Source organism: Echeneis naucrates, chromosome 15, assembly GCF_900963305.1.
Source record: "Echeneis naucrates chromosome 15, fEcheNa1.1, whole genome shotgun sequence".
Lineage (NCBI taxonomy): Eukaryota > Metazoa > Chordata > Actinopteri > Carangiformes > Echeneidae > Echeneis > Echeneis naucrates.
In genome coordinates, this window is record NC_042525.1 from 8946628 (window position 1) to 8964181 (window position 17554).

Here is a 17554-nt window from a genome sequence, read left to right on the forward strand (position 1 = left end):
TTTTAAGCTGTTTGTTTATTTTTTTGTTGCATATTATTTTTATATATTTATGTATTAATGTGAGAGAATGCAGAATGAGCACTATATATCTGACTCAATTGACTTAGCTCCTTATTTTATTTAAAAGTCTGCACTGTATTAGAAATATGCATGATATGTAATTCTATTAAGTAGTGGATATACACTACACAGAGCGTATTCCTGAAAATTAAGTCAGAAGGGTATCCGTGGTTGGCAGAACCACCTTGGAGTTATTCTTTCAAAGGGACAGCTTCTGAAGTATACACAATGCAGCAAAATCTCTGGTGCGAGACAAGTTCATCATTTATATCTAACTTGTTTATACATCTTATGGCCCAGCCAGCACTGCAGTGCCACGCAATAATTAGTTGGCCAAAATATATGCAAACCAGATTTTCATTATCTGTGTATGTGTAAATTTGTAAATGTAGTGTAAATTTCAAGTCTGCCTAGAAAGTGTCTGCAGTAATGTCTACAGTACACGCTTTGCAAAATCTGTGTGAACTGCTTCCCTGTCCATTTGTCCTCCTTATCACATGTGCACTGCATTGTGTGATAGTTTGCCCTTGTTAAAGCAGACAGTAGTTCAAGGTTGAACTTTCGAACGACTGACTAAAATATCTGTTAAACTATCAGCAGCTTTTTGAGCCTTACTTTTCCTTCCTGTTTTTGTGCTTGTGCTGCATTGTGACTTTGTGACGTCCTGGACTTTAAGTACATGAACTAGACACTTTTAATTGATAGTATTTGTTGTTGTGTATTTTTGGACACGGCTGTGTATTTGATTTGCACACATGCTTCTTTTGTGTCTCTTCTCTGTCCCTCAGGGATCCTGGAGTGGCCTTTTTGGACCAAACTGGTGGTAGTGGCCATCGGCTTCACAGGCGGACTGGTGTTCATGTATGTTCAGTGCAAAGTCTACATCCATCTATGGAGGAGACTCAAGGCCTACAACCGGGTCATATACGTCCAGAATCGGCCAGAAACATGTAAAAAGCTGGCGCTGGAGAAGCCCCCTCTCATGGAGCCGAGCCTGGAGAACAAGGAGGCGTTGGCCCCCACCCAGTCGGACACAAACTCCTCGCAGTACACAGAGACAGAGGACTACAGTATGGATGTGCTCCATGTCTGACCACTGAGTCCATGTCATTGGTTTTTCCTACCACACAACTGAGGAATGACCAAATGCCCCCCCGCCCCCCATGTGATCACATACTGGCACACTGTCCTCTTCTGGACTTTATATGCTCCCAAACCACAGACGGACACAGACTGATGTTTTGTGTCACATCCTTCTGATCACACTTCACGACTTCATCCACCTGCACCCACATACGTCCCTCCTTCCCTAGGACTGGACTTTTTCCACTGACTTCTGTAAATGTCTGAAGAGGCGTGGAGCATACTGCAACACACACACACACACACACACACACACACTGTATGTACACTTCTGGGAGTGCAGGACTGAGACAAATGGACTCACAAACAGCCCTAGAGGTGTACACATCTCTGCTGCGTGGTTTGGTGGATATGTTTGTTTTTTTCTCCTGTGAGTTTTGGGCTAACCTTCCACGGATCAGTATGTAGCACTGCGCATCGGATCTCTGGAACATTCCAGCCACTGCCATTTCTGTTGCTGTGGTCTGTCAAAGTCCACGCTGGTCTGGCTCCAACCAGGCCTTGATCTGGACATGCATCGAAGCACTTTTTTTTTTAGTTCCCTCTCCCTAGCTCCCCTTCTTTTTTCTCTTATATATTGTACATGGGGGAAAGCACACTCAAACAAACTTGGAAATCCTGGTTTCCTGATTTATTTGACATTGCATTTCTTCATATGCATATATTCCTATCTATATAAACCCTCCCATGGATGACAAAAAAGGAACCGGGGTAAAAACAAATGGAATTATGCTGGAAGAAACATTTGAAAGATGAGTTCTGACTACGACATGTCAGACCCATATTAGCATGCAGAGAATGGGGAATCCAGCCACATGACTTCTTTACCCCAACATGAACTTTCTGAAGGCTTTGAGAATGTAAACTTTTTAAAAAATGATTAAAAAATGAATAAAATAAATAAAAACTAAAAAAAAAAATAAATAAAAAACTTTTTTTTACTGGTCACAGGAAATTGCGAGGTAATTTCCATGTCCGTAACAAGAGCCTCTGGGCATAAACAAAGTCGCTCGTGTTTTTCTATCATGCGAATGACACAGTATTTACAGTGTGATATGTGCAGTTTTTAATATTTTGATTCGTTTGCTTAGTCATGGGATATGCCTTGGGAAATCTGCCGCTGCCTATTTGCAGTCTGTCCTACTGTAACTCCCACTGTGCAGGCGGTGTATTATCTGATCCTGAATAAATATTTTGGATTAACACAAGCGAAGGATGATTTAAGGCACATCTAACAATCCATCTCTGCAGTCATGTTAGCACGGTTAAGCACAGAGTTTGAGCTGCCAGACGTGGTGTTTCAACATGGCATATGGGATCATTACCGAGCATTTCAGATGAGTAGGAATCTCAGTTTCAGTGAAAGGGTCTTGTTTCTTCTTGCTGGAGTCTTTCGCATGTTGGAGGTTGTCTATTTTAGTATTAATCACAAGACAGCCGGCGTGTTCCCGTTCATTTGACTCAGTGTTCTTCTCACTTCTGGCCTGCTGTGGCTAAAATCAGACAAGTTGTTCCTGCACTTTTTTTTTTTTTTTTTTTTCGCCCCCAGCCAATAAAAGCACAGTAAAGCACAGCTGGGATACTGCCACTGCATTATTCCAGTATTCTTATATCAGTGGTACATTTTCATGACAGGTCATTGTTTTCAAGAACAAAATGTTTATTTTGCAATAAAATCAATGCAATACATCCATCTGCTTGTTATCTGACAGACTGGCAGTCAGCCTCTTCAGGCACTGCTGAGCTGGCTGCAGTGTCCCCTGCTGGTGTGAAGCTGAAGGTGCAGTCTGAGGTAGGCAGGAGCTGATTTCTGGGGGCTTTGTTTTTTGGGGCTTACAGTCATTGTAAGTGCTTTAGTGTACGTGGGAGCACCGTGATGCTGAGCTCATGTTGAGCCTCACAGCCATTCTAGCAACACACCCATTTTTGAAATCTGTCTTTGATACCAGTGTATTGTATGTGAACAACGAAGGTCCAGCTACATATAAACTACACAATTACTGCTCAGTCGCAGCAGCAATAAGTGAAATGAGTGCTTTTTTGGTTTGGTTTGTTTTGTTTGGTTTTTTTTGCAGCAGTGCATACTGTACTTGTGTTACTTGTGTATATGCCCCACAGCGACTTGAGATCTGGCGTCAAATACAATTTTAAGACATAATATGAGCCATGGGAGTTGTTGTGTGTCAAGTTGGATTAAGACCTAATAATGAGGAGCTTCTCTTCTTCAAACGTCAAAACCCACGAGGCTCAGTGCAATTAGATAAAAGTGCAATTACCCTTTTGTTGTTATTCTATTCTATAGTTATGTACTGGTGTTTAATGTCCAGGGCGTCCTCTGGGTATAAAATTTTGTGTTTTATTTATTTTAAAAAGAAAACAGAGTACAATTTGTTCATTGAAGAATCCTTTTCATTAGTAATTTTATGCAACTTACACTTTTCTGATACTTTTGTGCTTTTTTTTTTCCCCAGACTTTTTTTCCCTCTTCGTTTTGCACTTCAGTATGTCAGCTGAACTTAAGTATTGTAAAAAGCTTAATGAGACTATCTGCTCTTCCTTCTTGCTTTTTAAATAGCTTTCTGAATTTTGTTTTGAATATGCAGGTTATAATTACAGCATCATATTTGAATTTGAATACACAAAGGCAACAGAATAATTAGACATTCAGTTCTTTGGTTTTCTTTTTTCCTTTTTGGAGCTGGCTCCTTTCATGAAGTCTCAGACTAAGAGTTTGATGTAGTCCTGATGCAGACCGAGGCCATTTTAGGGCCCTTAAAGCAGGCATGCTTCTTTTTTATTTCTCACTTTGTTTTTGTGCACCTTGATCTCAATGAACATTTCAACTTTCTCAGCCTGGCCTTTTCTGCTTACTCTCATTTTACCATGTCTGGGAATAGTGTAACTTGCATAAAGCTACATTTGTTTACTACTGACTGGACTTGAACATATGACTGTTCCCCTGTCTTATGAAATCATTCCACAAGTTTGTCTGTGAATTTACTTTGGATTAGTAACTGTAAAGAATTTGGTAAAGTACTTATGTTTAAAAAAAATAATAATAATAATGGTGTTTTCTGTTTAATTTCCCATGTTTGAACAAAGTATGTAGAGTTTAAAAGAACCAAATAAAAATTAAGTTACTTTTAATGCTGTGTCTCTTTTTCAGTGTATACTCCAGAAATGCAACTTAGTTTTCTAGGGTGAGAAATAAAATGACACTATAGTGCCACACGTAACATTTTAACTTGCATTTTTCAGTCACATAAAGAATGTCGGAAGCAACAAAATTACACAGTGATGTGACAGAGGTTCCTAACAGCACATTTGGACAGCTCGGTAGTATCATCAGAAGCAGAAACAGACGTTTTACTCCTCATACAGCGACACTGTTGGGGATTTTGTCAGGAGACATGTTGTAGTAAGGCAGCTTCTTTCCCTCATTCCTTATTTTGATGGACCTGGTTATTTCTGCCAGCTGCTTTCTGAACTTCTCCATGGCTGCCTTGACTGGCTTCTCTATGAAATGCTCATCAGGATACATGCCCAGATACAGCTGCAGAGAGAGGCCAAAAAAAAAAAAAAAGCATGTTGAAGCAGAAGGAAACTTCAAACTTAGAAACGCTTTGGCTGGTACTCAAAAACAGACCCGTCTGCATGTGTCTGCACACTGACTGCCCTTTCTTACCTCGTCCTCCTGGTACTGGCTGAGGGCCCAGACGGCTCCCAGGTGCCAGCTGGAACGGCCTCGGTCAGGAAGGCTCTCAATTATCAAGTTCACATCTGTCACACCCTTCTTGGTGGGAGGGGGCCTCCGCATGGTTGAAGGAGCATTGGGGATCCAAGAGCACCAATCATACTGTACAGTGTAGACAAAGATAGAGGATGAAGATGCAGCAGAGGTGGGCTGGACTGTAGGTCTCATGGCTGTACTTAATTTATAGAAGAGATTTTACATAAAAGCACTGAAGTTATGCATCATTTAAGACTGTTAATCATGTGAATGTGAATGAATGGAAGTGAAATTATCCGACAGATAGCATCAGCAGTACTTTTATTTCCTCTTTTCTGTCCCTGCCCCAACTGCAGCCATGCAACTGAATGTAGCTCTGTATGAACTGCATACTAAGTTAAAAATGCTGCTTAAGCACTGATATGTCAACATTAACACCAAATGGTGTCATACATGTAAGTCACAGGCCCTTTTTCATTTAGAGAAAAAAGATTTCTTTGGATAAATTATTTTTCTGAAAATGCTGTGTGCAACAGAGCACACGCACACACAAATGTAGAAATTATCTTAACAATCTATCTAATCTTTTTAAAAATTACTCGCCAAATTTTAAACAATAATTTCTGCAACTAATTCTACTATTATTTAGTGTATCTCACCTGTCCAAAGTTGACAGCTGCGTGCTGTGCTGAGGCGGTGAACACGATGACTGTGAGATACTCTATCAGCTCCTCACGTGATTTCACAGACTTGGGAAACTCTGTGCACAGATTGTGGGAAAATTGTGTGAATATGCTGAACTTAAATCCTGATAAAAGCCCGCTTAACTGTTGCTATGTCGACGCACCTTGCACCACACACTCAGGTGATGGTGAAATGTAGGAAAGGTTGTACAACAGTGTAGCTCATTGAAATCCACCATCAGTCTTCACACTGAAACTATTCATCTACGACAGAGCTGATTTGAATTGGTGATGTTGTCTGTTGGCTATCATACCTGACTTCTCCAGATAATCCTAATGCAATATTTTCCATGAAAATAATAACTCAACACATTGGTAAGCTGCTGCATTATTTTCTTTGATGTTTGATGACTCAAAAAGAGAGGTGTGTGATGTGCACCAACCACAGTGATCGAAGTCCTGCATCCCAAAGCTGCACACATCTTTAACAAAGGCTTGGACTTCCTCATCTCCCTGTAACTTCTCATCGCTGGTGTAGTAAATTTGCACCACATCAGACACAAAACTGCCAGTAAGAAAATAGGACACACGCTCATGTTTAGAGGAAATAAGTTATTCTGCAACTTCCCTCAGTATGAATATCTGTCACACATTCACAAGTCTTCATGTTGACTTCTCAAAAAGCAGTTGGCCCTCACCTCTTTGTCGCCTCCCAAACCCTATAGCCATCGTCTCTATAGAAGTAGGTGGGCAGCTCCTCCTTGCTTTCCATGCCACGGGACTTAATCATATCGGGGAAGCACAGAGACCTGAAGGTCAGAGACTTCATGGCCTTCTGCACCAGCTGGACGTGGCCGCCTCCACCTGTCGCATTTGCCTTGATGAGGAGGGAGAAGAAGTGGCATCATTTTCTCTGTTCAGTTGTTGTTTTGATCTCTGGCGTCTCCTTTTTCTGTGTTTTCTCTCATCTCTCTTCTGTTCTTTTCTTTCATTAGGTCAACCAATACTGTTACTGTTTTGCCTCATCCTCTTTACACTTATGTTTTCCTTTTCTCTACATTCCCAAACTCACCTTATCAAAGATGCCACACTCACAGATAAGCTGCTCTCGGGCCTTGGTGTTGATGGCGATGGTAAAACGAATGTGTGGGACAAGCAGCTGGGAGAAGGAGAAGGTGGGTCAGACAGTAAGATAAGAAGTCAGCCAATCGATCAATTTACCAACAAATCAGTTGGAGTTTTACCTTGTAAACAGGGTGAACAGCAGGGAGCTGCCTGTACATGGCGATGGCAAACACCTCGGTCATCAGGTGTGTCTTCAGCAGGTGTGTGATGGTCTGGTGATGCTGGAAATCAGCTGAGCGGACCCAGATCTTCGCCAGCAGCCAATCATACTGACCATCAGTGGGAAGGAAAATTGGGGTGTTTTTACCTGGAGTCTGTCCAAGCTGTAAGAGACGGAGGAGTCCGAGTGAAATGCCAAATGGAGAAGAAAATAAAGTAGCCAAAAAAAAAAAAAAAAAAAATGTCTGCTGTTGTTCAACATCAGTCAGTGTACCTGTATCGCGATGGGCAGGATCTTCTTCTGAGCATTCTTGTAGAGGAGACAAATGGGAGCTGCCAGGAACTGCAGCGTGCACGGGTCTGTGCAGTTCGGAGTGATGCCTTCTAAGATCTCATAGTCTGCTATGTAGATGTTACCTGCCTGGAGCCGCAACATTACATTGCACGGTGCATTGGAGGGAGAGTTAAAGCACCATTAGCAGTTAATTCAGAAATTATGGCTGAAGAGACAGACAAAATCAGCTCTACCTCAATTTCCTGTTCCAGAGTCAGCTCCCTCTCCAGACTGACAGAAACCATCTCATGAGTGACAGGAAACTTATCAGGAAGTTTGGTGCATTTTTGGATCATGACGGGGTTACAGCCATTTAGAAACTGATACCCGAACATGAAGTCCTCCTTCCAGTGTTGCATCACATACTCTGGATGTAAATACAATAAAATACAATGTTAATTACAACAACAACACAAACAACAATAATGACAATAATAATAATGATAATAATAACAAAACAATATATGACCTGAGATTGTGTTTTTAATTCTCACAAAGATCTTCTCAAAGTCAGCAAAGTCACTCCAGGAGGACTGGAACATGTGCATAAACTGGTTCACAAACAGGTTCTCTATTCTGAAAAGGTTGTCACCGTTATCATCTTCATCATCATCAGTCACATCAAAAACAGGTCAGAATATGTGAAATCAGATTGCACAATTAACACGAATTCTGCAGAAGAAAAGTACTTCCTTCTTAATACATATTTATCCTTTTTGCAGCAAGAAGCATCATTAAATGCAAATTTACTTCAAGTTCCATCCACAAAAATGCAGCAATTTGGACACATCTGAGGCTCATATGGCAAATCACAGGACTGAGTTCCATCCCAGCCACATTATCAAACATTATCATATATACTGTACGTCTTGCTCCAAACAGATGTACTTTGGGCCTGTTTTGCATTATTGTGCCCAACTTTGAGTTCACACGTTTGCATGAAAACACAATGCAAATATCCGCGGTGATAGACAAACATTTACAGGTCTCTTCCACAAAGCCGTGGCTACAGAAAAGGCTGAAGCTCAACATTTACTCATGGCATCATGATCAGATAGGGAGCAGGTACTCTGGCCTTGCCTGAGGGGCATCAACTGACATCACAGCTATGTAAACCTGTTCAGGTTTTATGGAAGTAGGCTCTTAAAAAAGAAGCACGCACGCCTTACTGTAGTTGAGGACAAAATCCACCCCTTTCTCACTATCAAATTGGATGTCCCGAGGCAAATCCTTGTGTCGGTTAGCATCAATGCTCATAGGAAAGCCTGGCTGCCACTCCTTCCATCTATCAAGGACAGCAGATTTATTAGTGAACTGCTTCAGCCTCCTACAACAATGAATACAATGACAGAGTGGATGTGTGGAATGAACTAACCTGTAGGTTTTTCTCCTGAAATCAAGCTCTCTTTGTCTGTGCTGTTTGACCACACCGGTTTTATCATCCTGAGGCAGATGTGCTATGACAGAACAAGACAAAGTGAAAGGTGGAGCTTGTTTGTGTTTGTGTGCTGCAGACTAACAAGGCAATGAACCCACGACTACCTCGTCCATCCCTCAGCACCACTTCTTTGTCATCCACCAGCCAGCGGAAACAGGGGAACTCCACGTAGTCTCCAGATGGGTTCTTAACTGTGATGTACTTGCAGTACCAGTCATCGTGCATCCAGTACTTCTTCTTCTCGATCTTCACCAACACAAGCTCACCCAGGTCCTCTCCAACCCTCACGTCGTACGAGTCCACCTGTAATTTCGTTTGCAGATAAATTAGAATTTCACAGGTTTCACGTGTTAAACTGATTAGATAAATATGCATTATTAAGCTTTTATGGTTATGTTGTTTTACTTTCCACAGGATGATTTTCAGTGTACATCATTTTACTAGATGTGAATTCAAGAATAAAAAAGGTGCAAAAAACTCTGACTTGTGCAATACCAGCAGTTTGAGGAAGTTAGAATACATGTGAAATTAACAAGGATGATGCTTTCTTCATTTTCTTTTTTTTTTGGTACTCGGTAGATTTTAATTTTAAATTATGTCTTAAAGATGTTAAGTGGGTGTTACTTTAGATTTTTCAGATTTTCAGATATTATTTAAATTTATTTTGTAACACTGTAATGCATGATCTAGAGTAGTGCTATCTAAATAAACTTTGACCTGATCTTTAGGGGATATTTGTAATTTGACAATTAAATTAGTTAAGACCTTTCAAGACCTGGAGCTTTCTGTAACACTGAACAGTGCAGAGTATGTACATTACAAGGAACAATAACATAAATTGATTAATTGTTACATTTTGCAGATGTTGATACTCATCTTTCAGCAGAAGATTAAAATGGCAGTGTGACACCACTTACCGCACCCCTCTCAAAGTCATTGTACAGAGGTTTGTCAAGCAGCGTTCTCTCACTGCACTGCTCCGTGCCCACCAGTGTAATGTAGATGTAGTCATCTGTCCCTGCAAACCACTGGTTCCCTGTGGCGATAGTCACAGTGTAAGAAAACATGGCTCAGAAAACGTCCAAACAGCCTTTCAAGAAGTGGAACTCTGGTTCTACTCCCGTCCACCAAAACTTTGCATTAACATTTTGGTGAAGGTTCCCTGTTGCACAAAACTGCATTAGCCCAACAAACTGTTCAGCAGCAGAAGAAGGTGGAGCCGGAAGCATACAGATTCTCTCCCCTCAGTCACAGATGATATTCACTTTTACTCTGAAAGCGAAGCCACAATAAATTATGAGCATCCTTTTTAGATTTGTCCAAAGTACAGTGAACAGGAGATGTTATTTCCAAATAACTTTTCTTTATGTCCAAACAACAAGACGGTGTTTTGAGAAATAACCTACACAAGATTGTAATTTTGATTATTTTCAACTGATGATGTGGTAATAAATTACGCCAAGGACCACATGAATGGACTAATCCCTTATACATCATATTTACCAGTGAAATGAGCGGTCGCCTGGCCAGAAACAGGTAGTGTATTCCAACGTAAGTACATAGACATAAATGCAAATGAATCAAGAGTTCCTGTGTTCAGGTAACTGATAGGGGTGTATACATAGAAAAGTGGGAACATGGAATTCACTTATTTCTACTCTCTTAAATTATAATGAACATTAAGTGCACCTTCTCTGTTAGAAAAGAGGACAGGATAGTTGCCCACATTCAACACCCAAAAAACACACAATGCTTGGAACAGTTTTAAGGAAATGGCATGTCATGTACATCTGCTTCTAAAAACATGACAAGCAAAACGTTGCAAATACAAAAAGGAAATAAGACAAGAAAGATTAAAAAAAAAGGGTATCTCCATTGTTCAGTCACATCAACCAGAGCCTGAAGAAGTAAGCATTACATATTTTCTAATCTATAAATATCTGGATATCCTTGTCTTACATAATTATCTGAATCAGCGAGCAGCAGGAGCAGAACTGGAATGATAGCAGCCTTTAATAGGACACAAATCAAAGGAGCAGTCGATTGAAAAGCTTGTGTACTGTGGCAGAACTGTAGATGAACATAACAAAGCAGAAATGTTACTGGAACTATATTTTTGTTTCCCAAATGGCGGTTGCCACTTGTCAGAGTGTGTGATTATACTCTTAAGCCCTAGCAGGTGGGTGCAGTCAGCCACTGAAGTCCATTTATTCTTACATACACTTGAAAAATCAATAGCAATAGAAAAGTCTCTCATTTAGAAGAAGCCTTTAATGCAATTTTTGAGAATGACAGGTTTTGAGGTTTTTAGACTTTTATTCAATGCCACCTTCACACACAACGCATCCAGCTTTTCGGAGCTATGATTTCCATTTATTAGCTTAGAACATGTCGAGGCTGAACACGAAAAATGGGAATGACGACGAAATAACATTTTGGTTTCAATGGAAAGTGTTCATATAAACGCATATAATTTTTATTTATTTATTTATTTATTTATTTTTTGATGGGTGGCAGCCATCCATCTGGGGAGCATTTAGTTTTTAGAGGGGAGCAAAGCCATTTTGACTTCTTCAATAAACAGCTCTCAGTTCTCAGTAGCCTGTGCAAATGTTGATATATTTCATTGTTCTAAGGCAAGTCAGGGCCCCACCAGTCAGAAAGCGACAGTTTATGCCACAGCTTTAGCTTGAACACACCCTCTTCACAAATTTAGATGAAATGGACAGCATTAATTAATTAACAAGGACAAGGACAATATTTGTTTGTACTATGGCAGTCATAGGCCAAAAACACTGGAAACTGCTGCTTTGATACATCTGCTCTTTATCGTCTCTCACAATACGCATACAGAGGTCTACAAGCTGAGGCAGCATGAGGAAGCATGTTTGAGAAACACCACTAAAACACACCCATCACTTTGGTCAAGTGACACAGTGAACAAAGGTGAAGGCAACACAGGCTGAAAAGGGAAGATGCGTTACAGAAAACTAATGAGGCTTCACATAAAAACTGTTGGTGAGTTGATTGTGTGTGATTAAACAACACTTTCATTCAGTGACTAATGTTCTGACTGCCAGGCAACAAATGCAAACAGCATTCTAGTTAAAAACTCTGCATACATTGTACTCAGAATCTTAGAATTTACTTTCGTTACGCGAAAGAGAGAGAAAGGCTTAAGGACACAAACATGAAACTGTTTGATAGGCGATAACTAAAAATGTCTGAGTGTTGAGTGATGTCTTCAGTTCGGATGGTAAACAATTCATTTCATATTCAATACTGCCACCCAGTGGCAACAGATTGCTAAATCAATAAATACACAAAGACAATATTACAGTGATGAAGTGCAAATTTCTCCTGAGTCTGATTACTGCAGAGCATGGATGCATATAAGTCATTATAATAATCAAAGCTGCATACTAAATATCTGAGAGCAGATTAATAAAAAAAATAATAAATAAATAAAAATAGTATACTAGTTTTTATAATAGTAGTTTTTTCAGTAAGTCAAAATATGAACAGTAAGTGCTCTGTTCAAGGTTTGGCAATAAAATGCATTACCATTAACTGAAAGGTTTTGTGTAATCTTGGATTTGCGAGGAAGACAAAGGCAAAGACAAATGTAACCACACAAAAAGCCATGAATTAATGAAACATGATGTCTTATCTGATTATGTTATTTCAGTTACCTTCTGCTACGTTGGTAAAAAGATGACATGATAAAGAATAAAGAAAATCTGAAAAAGTAGGATTGATGTGCTACGTGCTGATATACCATTAAAACAAATGAATATCACAGAGCTTTGGAAAAAAAAAACTGGTGGAAATACAGGAACAGTTAAGATAATTTGATCATTTTAAACTGGAAGAGATGAGTGTGATTGTGTCTGTATGCACTGTGAGTGCTGCTACACAATCAGATGGTTTTTGTTGTCAACATTTTTAAGAACATATCATCACCCCAAGAATCCAAGCAAAGGATCCAGACCAAAGAAGCCACTGTCCTGCTGTATCCACAGAGACACTGGTGAGGCATTTGTTCAAATTTAAGCCACATGTTGTATGGTTGAGTAAGTCATCACTTAAGAAGTTGTGAGTCACAGGAGCAGGAAGTAAGAAGGAAAGTAACAGGACAGGTATGGACTACCTGATCATTCGTTGGTGCCTTCAGGGAACCCAAGGAAGAGATATTTCCCACATTGAAGGATTTAAGACAAAGCGAGTGAGTGTTGCATCACTCTGAAGGAAAGATGGAGGATGACTCCAGGTAGATATTATAAAAACAATGGCTAGTTCAGGTGGAGGACCTGCTTCATGAACTCATAGGTGGTGAAGGCCACAGCTTGTGAGGGGACGCAGCGGATGTAGTTGAGAGAAAGGCCTCGGTACAATCCTTTCTTGACCCCATACTTTGTATACACATACTTCAGGGTCTTGCTCAGCGATCTGTTCAGGTGTGACACAAAATATTATACATTACTGAGAATGATAGAAAAACCATTAAAAAACTGCTGCTGTTGATTTTTTTTTTTACACATTCCTCTTCAGCTCATGTGATCATGGTATGTGCTATCCAGTGGATAGTTTTGGCAGTTTTAAACCTAAATTTCTACTCCAGTTCCTAAAAGTTCTGGGCTTTGGCATTTCACCTAATGTAATGTTTTCTCCTTACTTACAAGCATGCAGTCCATCAAGCTCTGCTTACAAAACCAAATGTGGAATAAACTATTTCAAGTGGAAACTCCCCACTTAATGTCCAAAAGATTTATATTAAAATCTCCAGAGCTCCCTTTGCTTTTCCTGATGACTGCCTAGCAACAAAGAAACAGGGACCAAACATTGTTTATTAAGGTTCCCATATTGCAAAGAGTGTAGAACAACTTGCCTGAAGATGCTGTTAACAGGTTCACTTTTAACAGCTCTGTCATTTTGAAGCTCTAATTACTTCTTAAGAGCAGCCACGACCACCAATTGATTCTTATGCAAGACAACCTGCAGATTAGGAAAATAACTGCTACTTACACACATTTCTCAGAGTCAGGAAGCACAGCTCCTAACTGCATTCTTCTCCTAGCCACATCCAAGGGGTACCTAGTGAGGAGAAACACGTGATCCATCGACTACCAATAAATCAATGCAATCAATAATATATCCCAATCACAAGCTCATTATTGATGTAAGTATCACACACTAACATGTCAGCGCTATCTACAGCACTTACGATATTGTCTGGGCGATGGCACCAGCCATCCCCCCACAGAGCAGGTTGACTTGGGTTTTCAGAATGAGGACATCAGGGTTGTCTGAGGAGGGGCGTCCCAGCAGCTCTGGGAAATGTTTTAGGCCGAGGCTCTTCAGGGTGCCGTAGGTGAAGAATGAGAATCCTGATGGAAAAAAGGAGTGCAGGAAAAGTGGTTGAGCAAATGGAACAAATAGACTAGTGTGCACAATGACTCTGGATCTTAAAATAAGACTTGTATCAGTCACCTGCATAAGGAGCCATTCCAATAAGTGTTGGGGTAAGTCCCCTGTAGAAGCCTAAAACACCCCCTTCCTTTAAAAAAAAAAAAGAAAAAAAGAAAAATTGGCATTGCAGGCAAACTTAGATAGAAAGTCTCACAAAGTATTTGGTTTTCATGCATTTTAATGGAAGGCTACAATGTTTCTGAAGACAGTGCTACTTGTGAAAGAAGTTAAACACAGGCAGATAACCTTAAGGTAGATAGTTTGGAAGGCATTGGCAATTCCAGTGTAGCGATGCTCCCCTTTCACCTGGAAGGCCAGTCTAGCCCGGATCACATCCAGAGGGTAGGTGCATATCACTGCTGTCATCCCTGAGGACACACAGCATGAGAATAAATGGAATATGAAAGACTCATGTTGTGACTGAGGTTATGCTTTGTCCTGATTCTGTGAGAACAGCAGCATAGCTACTAAATCTACTAAACTCTCAACGTCCTTCACACTGATGTTAGCCCATATAACTTTCCTTGAGAGTTAAATACATAATACATAATACATACTTAATAAAAGGCTCTTGCATTGTGGTAATGAATTGTTCATCACTTTATGAGAAAGTTTGCACTGAAGTATCACTATGAATGATTGAAAAGGAACAGAAAACATGTGCTCAGTTAACAACCAATAAAAACATACATAAGAGGGAGTTTCTAGTATTGTAATGGATATACAGTTGGCACTGACAGAACAAAGAAGTCCTTATCTTATCTTCTTTGTACCTGCCATAGATCCTGCCATGAGGCGGTGGATGTGTCCAGAGATACCCATCTGTTTATTTAGCAGCTGTAAATTGATCATCAAAAGGAAAAAACGGTCAACAAGTTCACCAATACAAACATAATTTTACACTCAAATGACTGCAAAATGTCACTATATAGGATAGTATAGTATAGTATATACAGTATATATATATATATAGTAGTTTTGCTCTTAGAAAGTCTTATTCAACAATGAGCACATACTGCACCTTTTTGTAATTGTCAAAGGCCATGAACTGAATAGCTCCATAAGGGAATATCCTGACCATCATTGCCCCATTACCCTTGTACAAGCCAAGGAAGCCTTCTTTCTTTGGCACAGCTCCGAGAGTGGAAAACACTCCTGTAAAGAAAGATCAGAGGTTTCGACTCATTCTGCATAGATGTGTAAAGATTCAGTGGATATCCATTTATGCCTGCTGATGTTTTACCTAGATGTTTGTAGTGGGGGTTCTGGCCTTGAAGAAGAATCTTGACTCTGTCTAGAGGAGCAATGGTAGTCTTGGCACAGCATCCTGCTACACCTAAATGAAAACAGAGAAACACAGCACTCATACACATATTGCTAAACATCTGGGTTAAAAGTTGTTGGCATCATTTTTTAGGATGCATAAGGGAAACTGTTGCTGTGGGGATTGAACAATGCTGGCAAAACTGAATTTATATATACATCAAATGCCCAAGTTTCTAGCATTAATTCAGAAAGTAATACAGTGGCAAATAACCCAGACCTTTATCTGTTTTGAGGCCGTGCAGGTAAACCTTTATTTTTCTTTTATAAAAGCTGTAATGACATTTTTCATAGAGGAACCCAGCATGGTTATCTTTTCGGTAAAATCACACAGTCCTGCAGAGAGAGACTTGAACCTGTGAAATTCCACCCGCAGTAAATAATCACAGATCTGAAAGTGACGGTTCAGACCAATGGCTGAACTCCTACCTCCAGCTACAAAGGAGCGAATCCAGTAGTAGTCCTTCTGGGCGGGGGTGTTGCTTATCGCAGCAGGTGTGGAGACCGCAGCCTGTGATGTCATCCTTTCTGCTCAGGAATGTGCTGCATCCATGGCTGTGCAATGTGGATGGGGGGGGGGAAATCACATTAATGATTGTGTAATTAGGAGAATACCACTATTATAAAGACAACACAGGACACAATATTCATTCTCCAGCACATACTGTATATCTACAAGCAAGCTGTTGTCCCATTTTTATTTGGATTCTTTAAGTCTGGTAGATAAATCCGAACTTGGGATGGGACAATGTCTTAATTGACAGAGAAAGGGTCCAGATCTTTAGCTAAATTGCTAACACCATGATGTGAACAAGTAATGGTTCTGCTTGTGAAATGTTCCTTTACAGTTATAAGTAAATGATACACGTTTATGACTTTACAGGCAGCAGCTTACTCTAGCTGTTCTTGTCATTTTTGGACTCATTTAGCACTTCGACCAATGGCAACAAGGACCGACCTTGTGATTATTGCATTTGTCAATTATTAAATGTCTTGTTTACAAAAATGCCACATGTAATGCCTTGGTTGGTCTGGCATGGTAAAACCACAAGAATAATTTAGTGTACTGTGATTTAAAAATGGAAAAAAAGAAAATGGGGGACTGGATACATGAAATACTTAAAAATACAAAAACCTCAAGCTGGCTTTAGCAGCATTTGTGTGAATATATGTAACTACGTCCCACCACTCTTCGTAGGTAGATTCAGTCGAGACAACGTGGCTATCTAATAAAAAATGATACTCACAAGATAACGAAAGCTGTCTGAGGAAAAAATAGAGCAAAGTGGGAGCTGGCTATGATGAAATCTGATCAACAAATGTGTTCCTCCTGCTGGGCGGTAAGCATGGAGCTTCACCATAAACTCGGGATGCTACCGCCAACAGGAGCTCGTCCTACACTGTTTCAGCTCGAATAAACTCTGGGAGGAACAAAAGTTATGAATTAATCCGACACACGTTCAACATTTCCGTAATAGGTTGATGTCCTTCGTCCGCAGAAGATTGACGGCTGACAGCAGTCGCAGGTTTTTGACGCAAATTGACGTAAGAGAAGGGGGCGGGGCTTCGCTTTAAAACTTTCCATGTATCAGACCTGATTTAGGATTAAATCCTATAAACGCACAAAAACCACAAGTTTTTTTTTTTTTTTTTTTTTTTTAAGGTGGAACATAAAATTATAACATATTTATACATCTAACAACATCTGTAAATCTCAACAAAAATATTATTTTTGTAATCAGGAAGAAGAGACAATGAAATATTTATTGCACAAATCCAGTTTCCTGTGTTCCAGAGACATGAGGAGAATTACACAAATATTTTGGGCATGAAAGAAATCAAAGACATATTTCTCTGGAAGACAGAAAGAAAAATGACAACAGGATTCATTTAGTAATCTCATAGGACCACATTTCAACTTTTAAAGATTACATTTATAAATTTACACGCAATAATAATTAAGTCCTTCAGTCTGCAATGATGGAAATCAAACAACAAATAAAAACAAACAAAAAGAAAAGAAAAAGAAAAGTATTATCCAGAATATAATGAGTTTCCACATAACACCCTGCAATATTTGAACCGAGATA

General features: G+C 39.8%; 3 protein-coding genes across 8 annotated transcripts in view; 1 reads left to right on the forward strand and 2 right to left on the reverse strand.

The window, feature by feature from the left end:
• marchf8 (membrane-associated ring finger (C3HC4) 8) overlaps positions 1–2121 on the forward strand; it is a 65870-nt gene extending 63749 nt beyond the window's left edge. For both annotated transcript variants that reach the window (XM_029521897.1, XM_029521898.1), the window contains one exon: positions 849–2121. In XM_029521897.1, coding sequence (XP_029377757.1) covers positions 849–1153 — 305 coding nt within the window. In that variant the 3' untranslated portion in view covers positions 1154–2121. The remainder of the gene's footprint in view (positions 1–848) is intronic.
• A 1416-nt stretch (positions 2122–3537) lies between these two features.
• On the reverse strand, positions 3538–10344 carry alox5a (arachidonate 5-lipoxygenase a). 5 transcript variants are annotated; one of them, XM_029521892.1, is made up of 15 exons: positions 10079–10344; positions 9590–9708; positions 8777–8975; positions 8610–8691; positions 8397–8519; positions 7704–7810; positions 7429–7601; positions 7175–7321; positions 6861–7064; positions 6689–6775; positions 6315–6493; positions 6060–6181; positions 5593–5693; positions 4889–5059; positions 3538–4756 (listed from the first exon to the last, which is right to left on the reverse strand). In XM_029521892.1, exons 1-15 carry the CDS (start codon positions 10167–10169, stop codon positions 4577–4579), a joined length of 2085 nt encoding a protein of 694 aa, XP_029377752.1. In that variant the 5' UTR covers positions 10170–10344; the 3' UTR covers positions 3538–4576. The 5 variants fall into 5 exon arrangements, with proteins under 5 accessions (XP_029377752.1, XP_029377755.1, XP_029377754.1 ...); XM_029521895.1 differs by lacking the exon at positions 10079–10344 and having other exon boundaries at positions 6315–6397; positions 9590–10044; XM_029521894.1 differs by lacking the exon at positions 10079–10344 and having other exon boundaries at positions 6315–6405; positions 6688–6775; positions 9590–10044.
• Positions 10345–10572: 228 nt separating this feature from the next.
• Positions 10573–16967, reverse strand: slc25a16 (solute carrier family 25 member 16). Its single transcript, XM_029521899.1, has 10 exons — positions 16712–16967; positions 15894–16019; positions 15385–15477; positions 15163–15296; positions 14915–14978; positions 14388–14509; positions 14163–14229; positions 13897–14059; positions 13698–13766; positions 10573–13121 (listed from the first exon to the last, which is right to left on the reverse strand). Exons 2-10 carry the CDS (start codon positions 15985–15987, stop codon positions 12965–12967), a joined length of 963 nt encoding a protein of 320 aa, XP_029377759.1. The 5' UTR covers positions 15988–16019; positions 16712–16967; the 3' UTR covers positions 10573–12964.
• Positions 16968–17554: the final 587 nt, after the last annotated feature.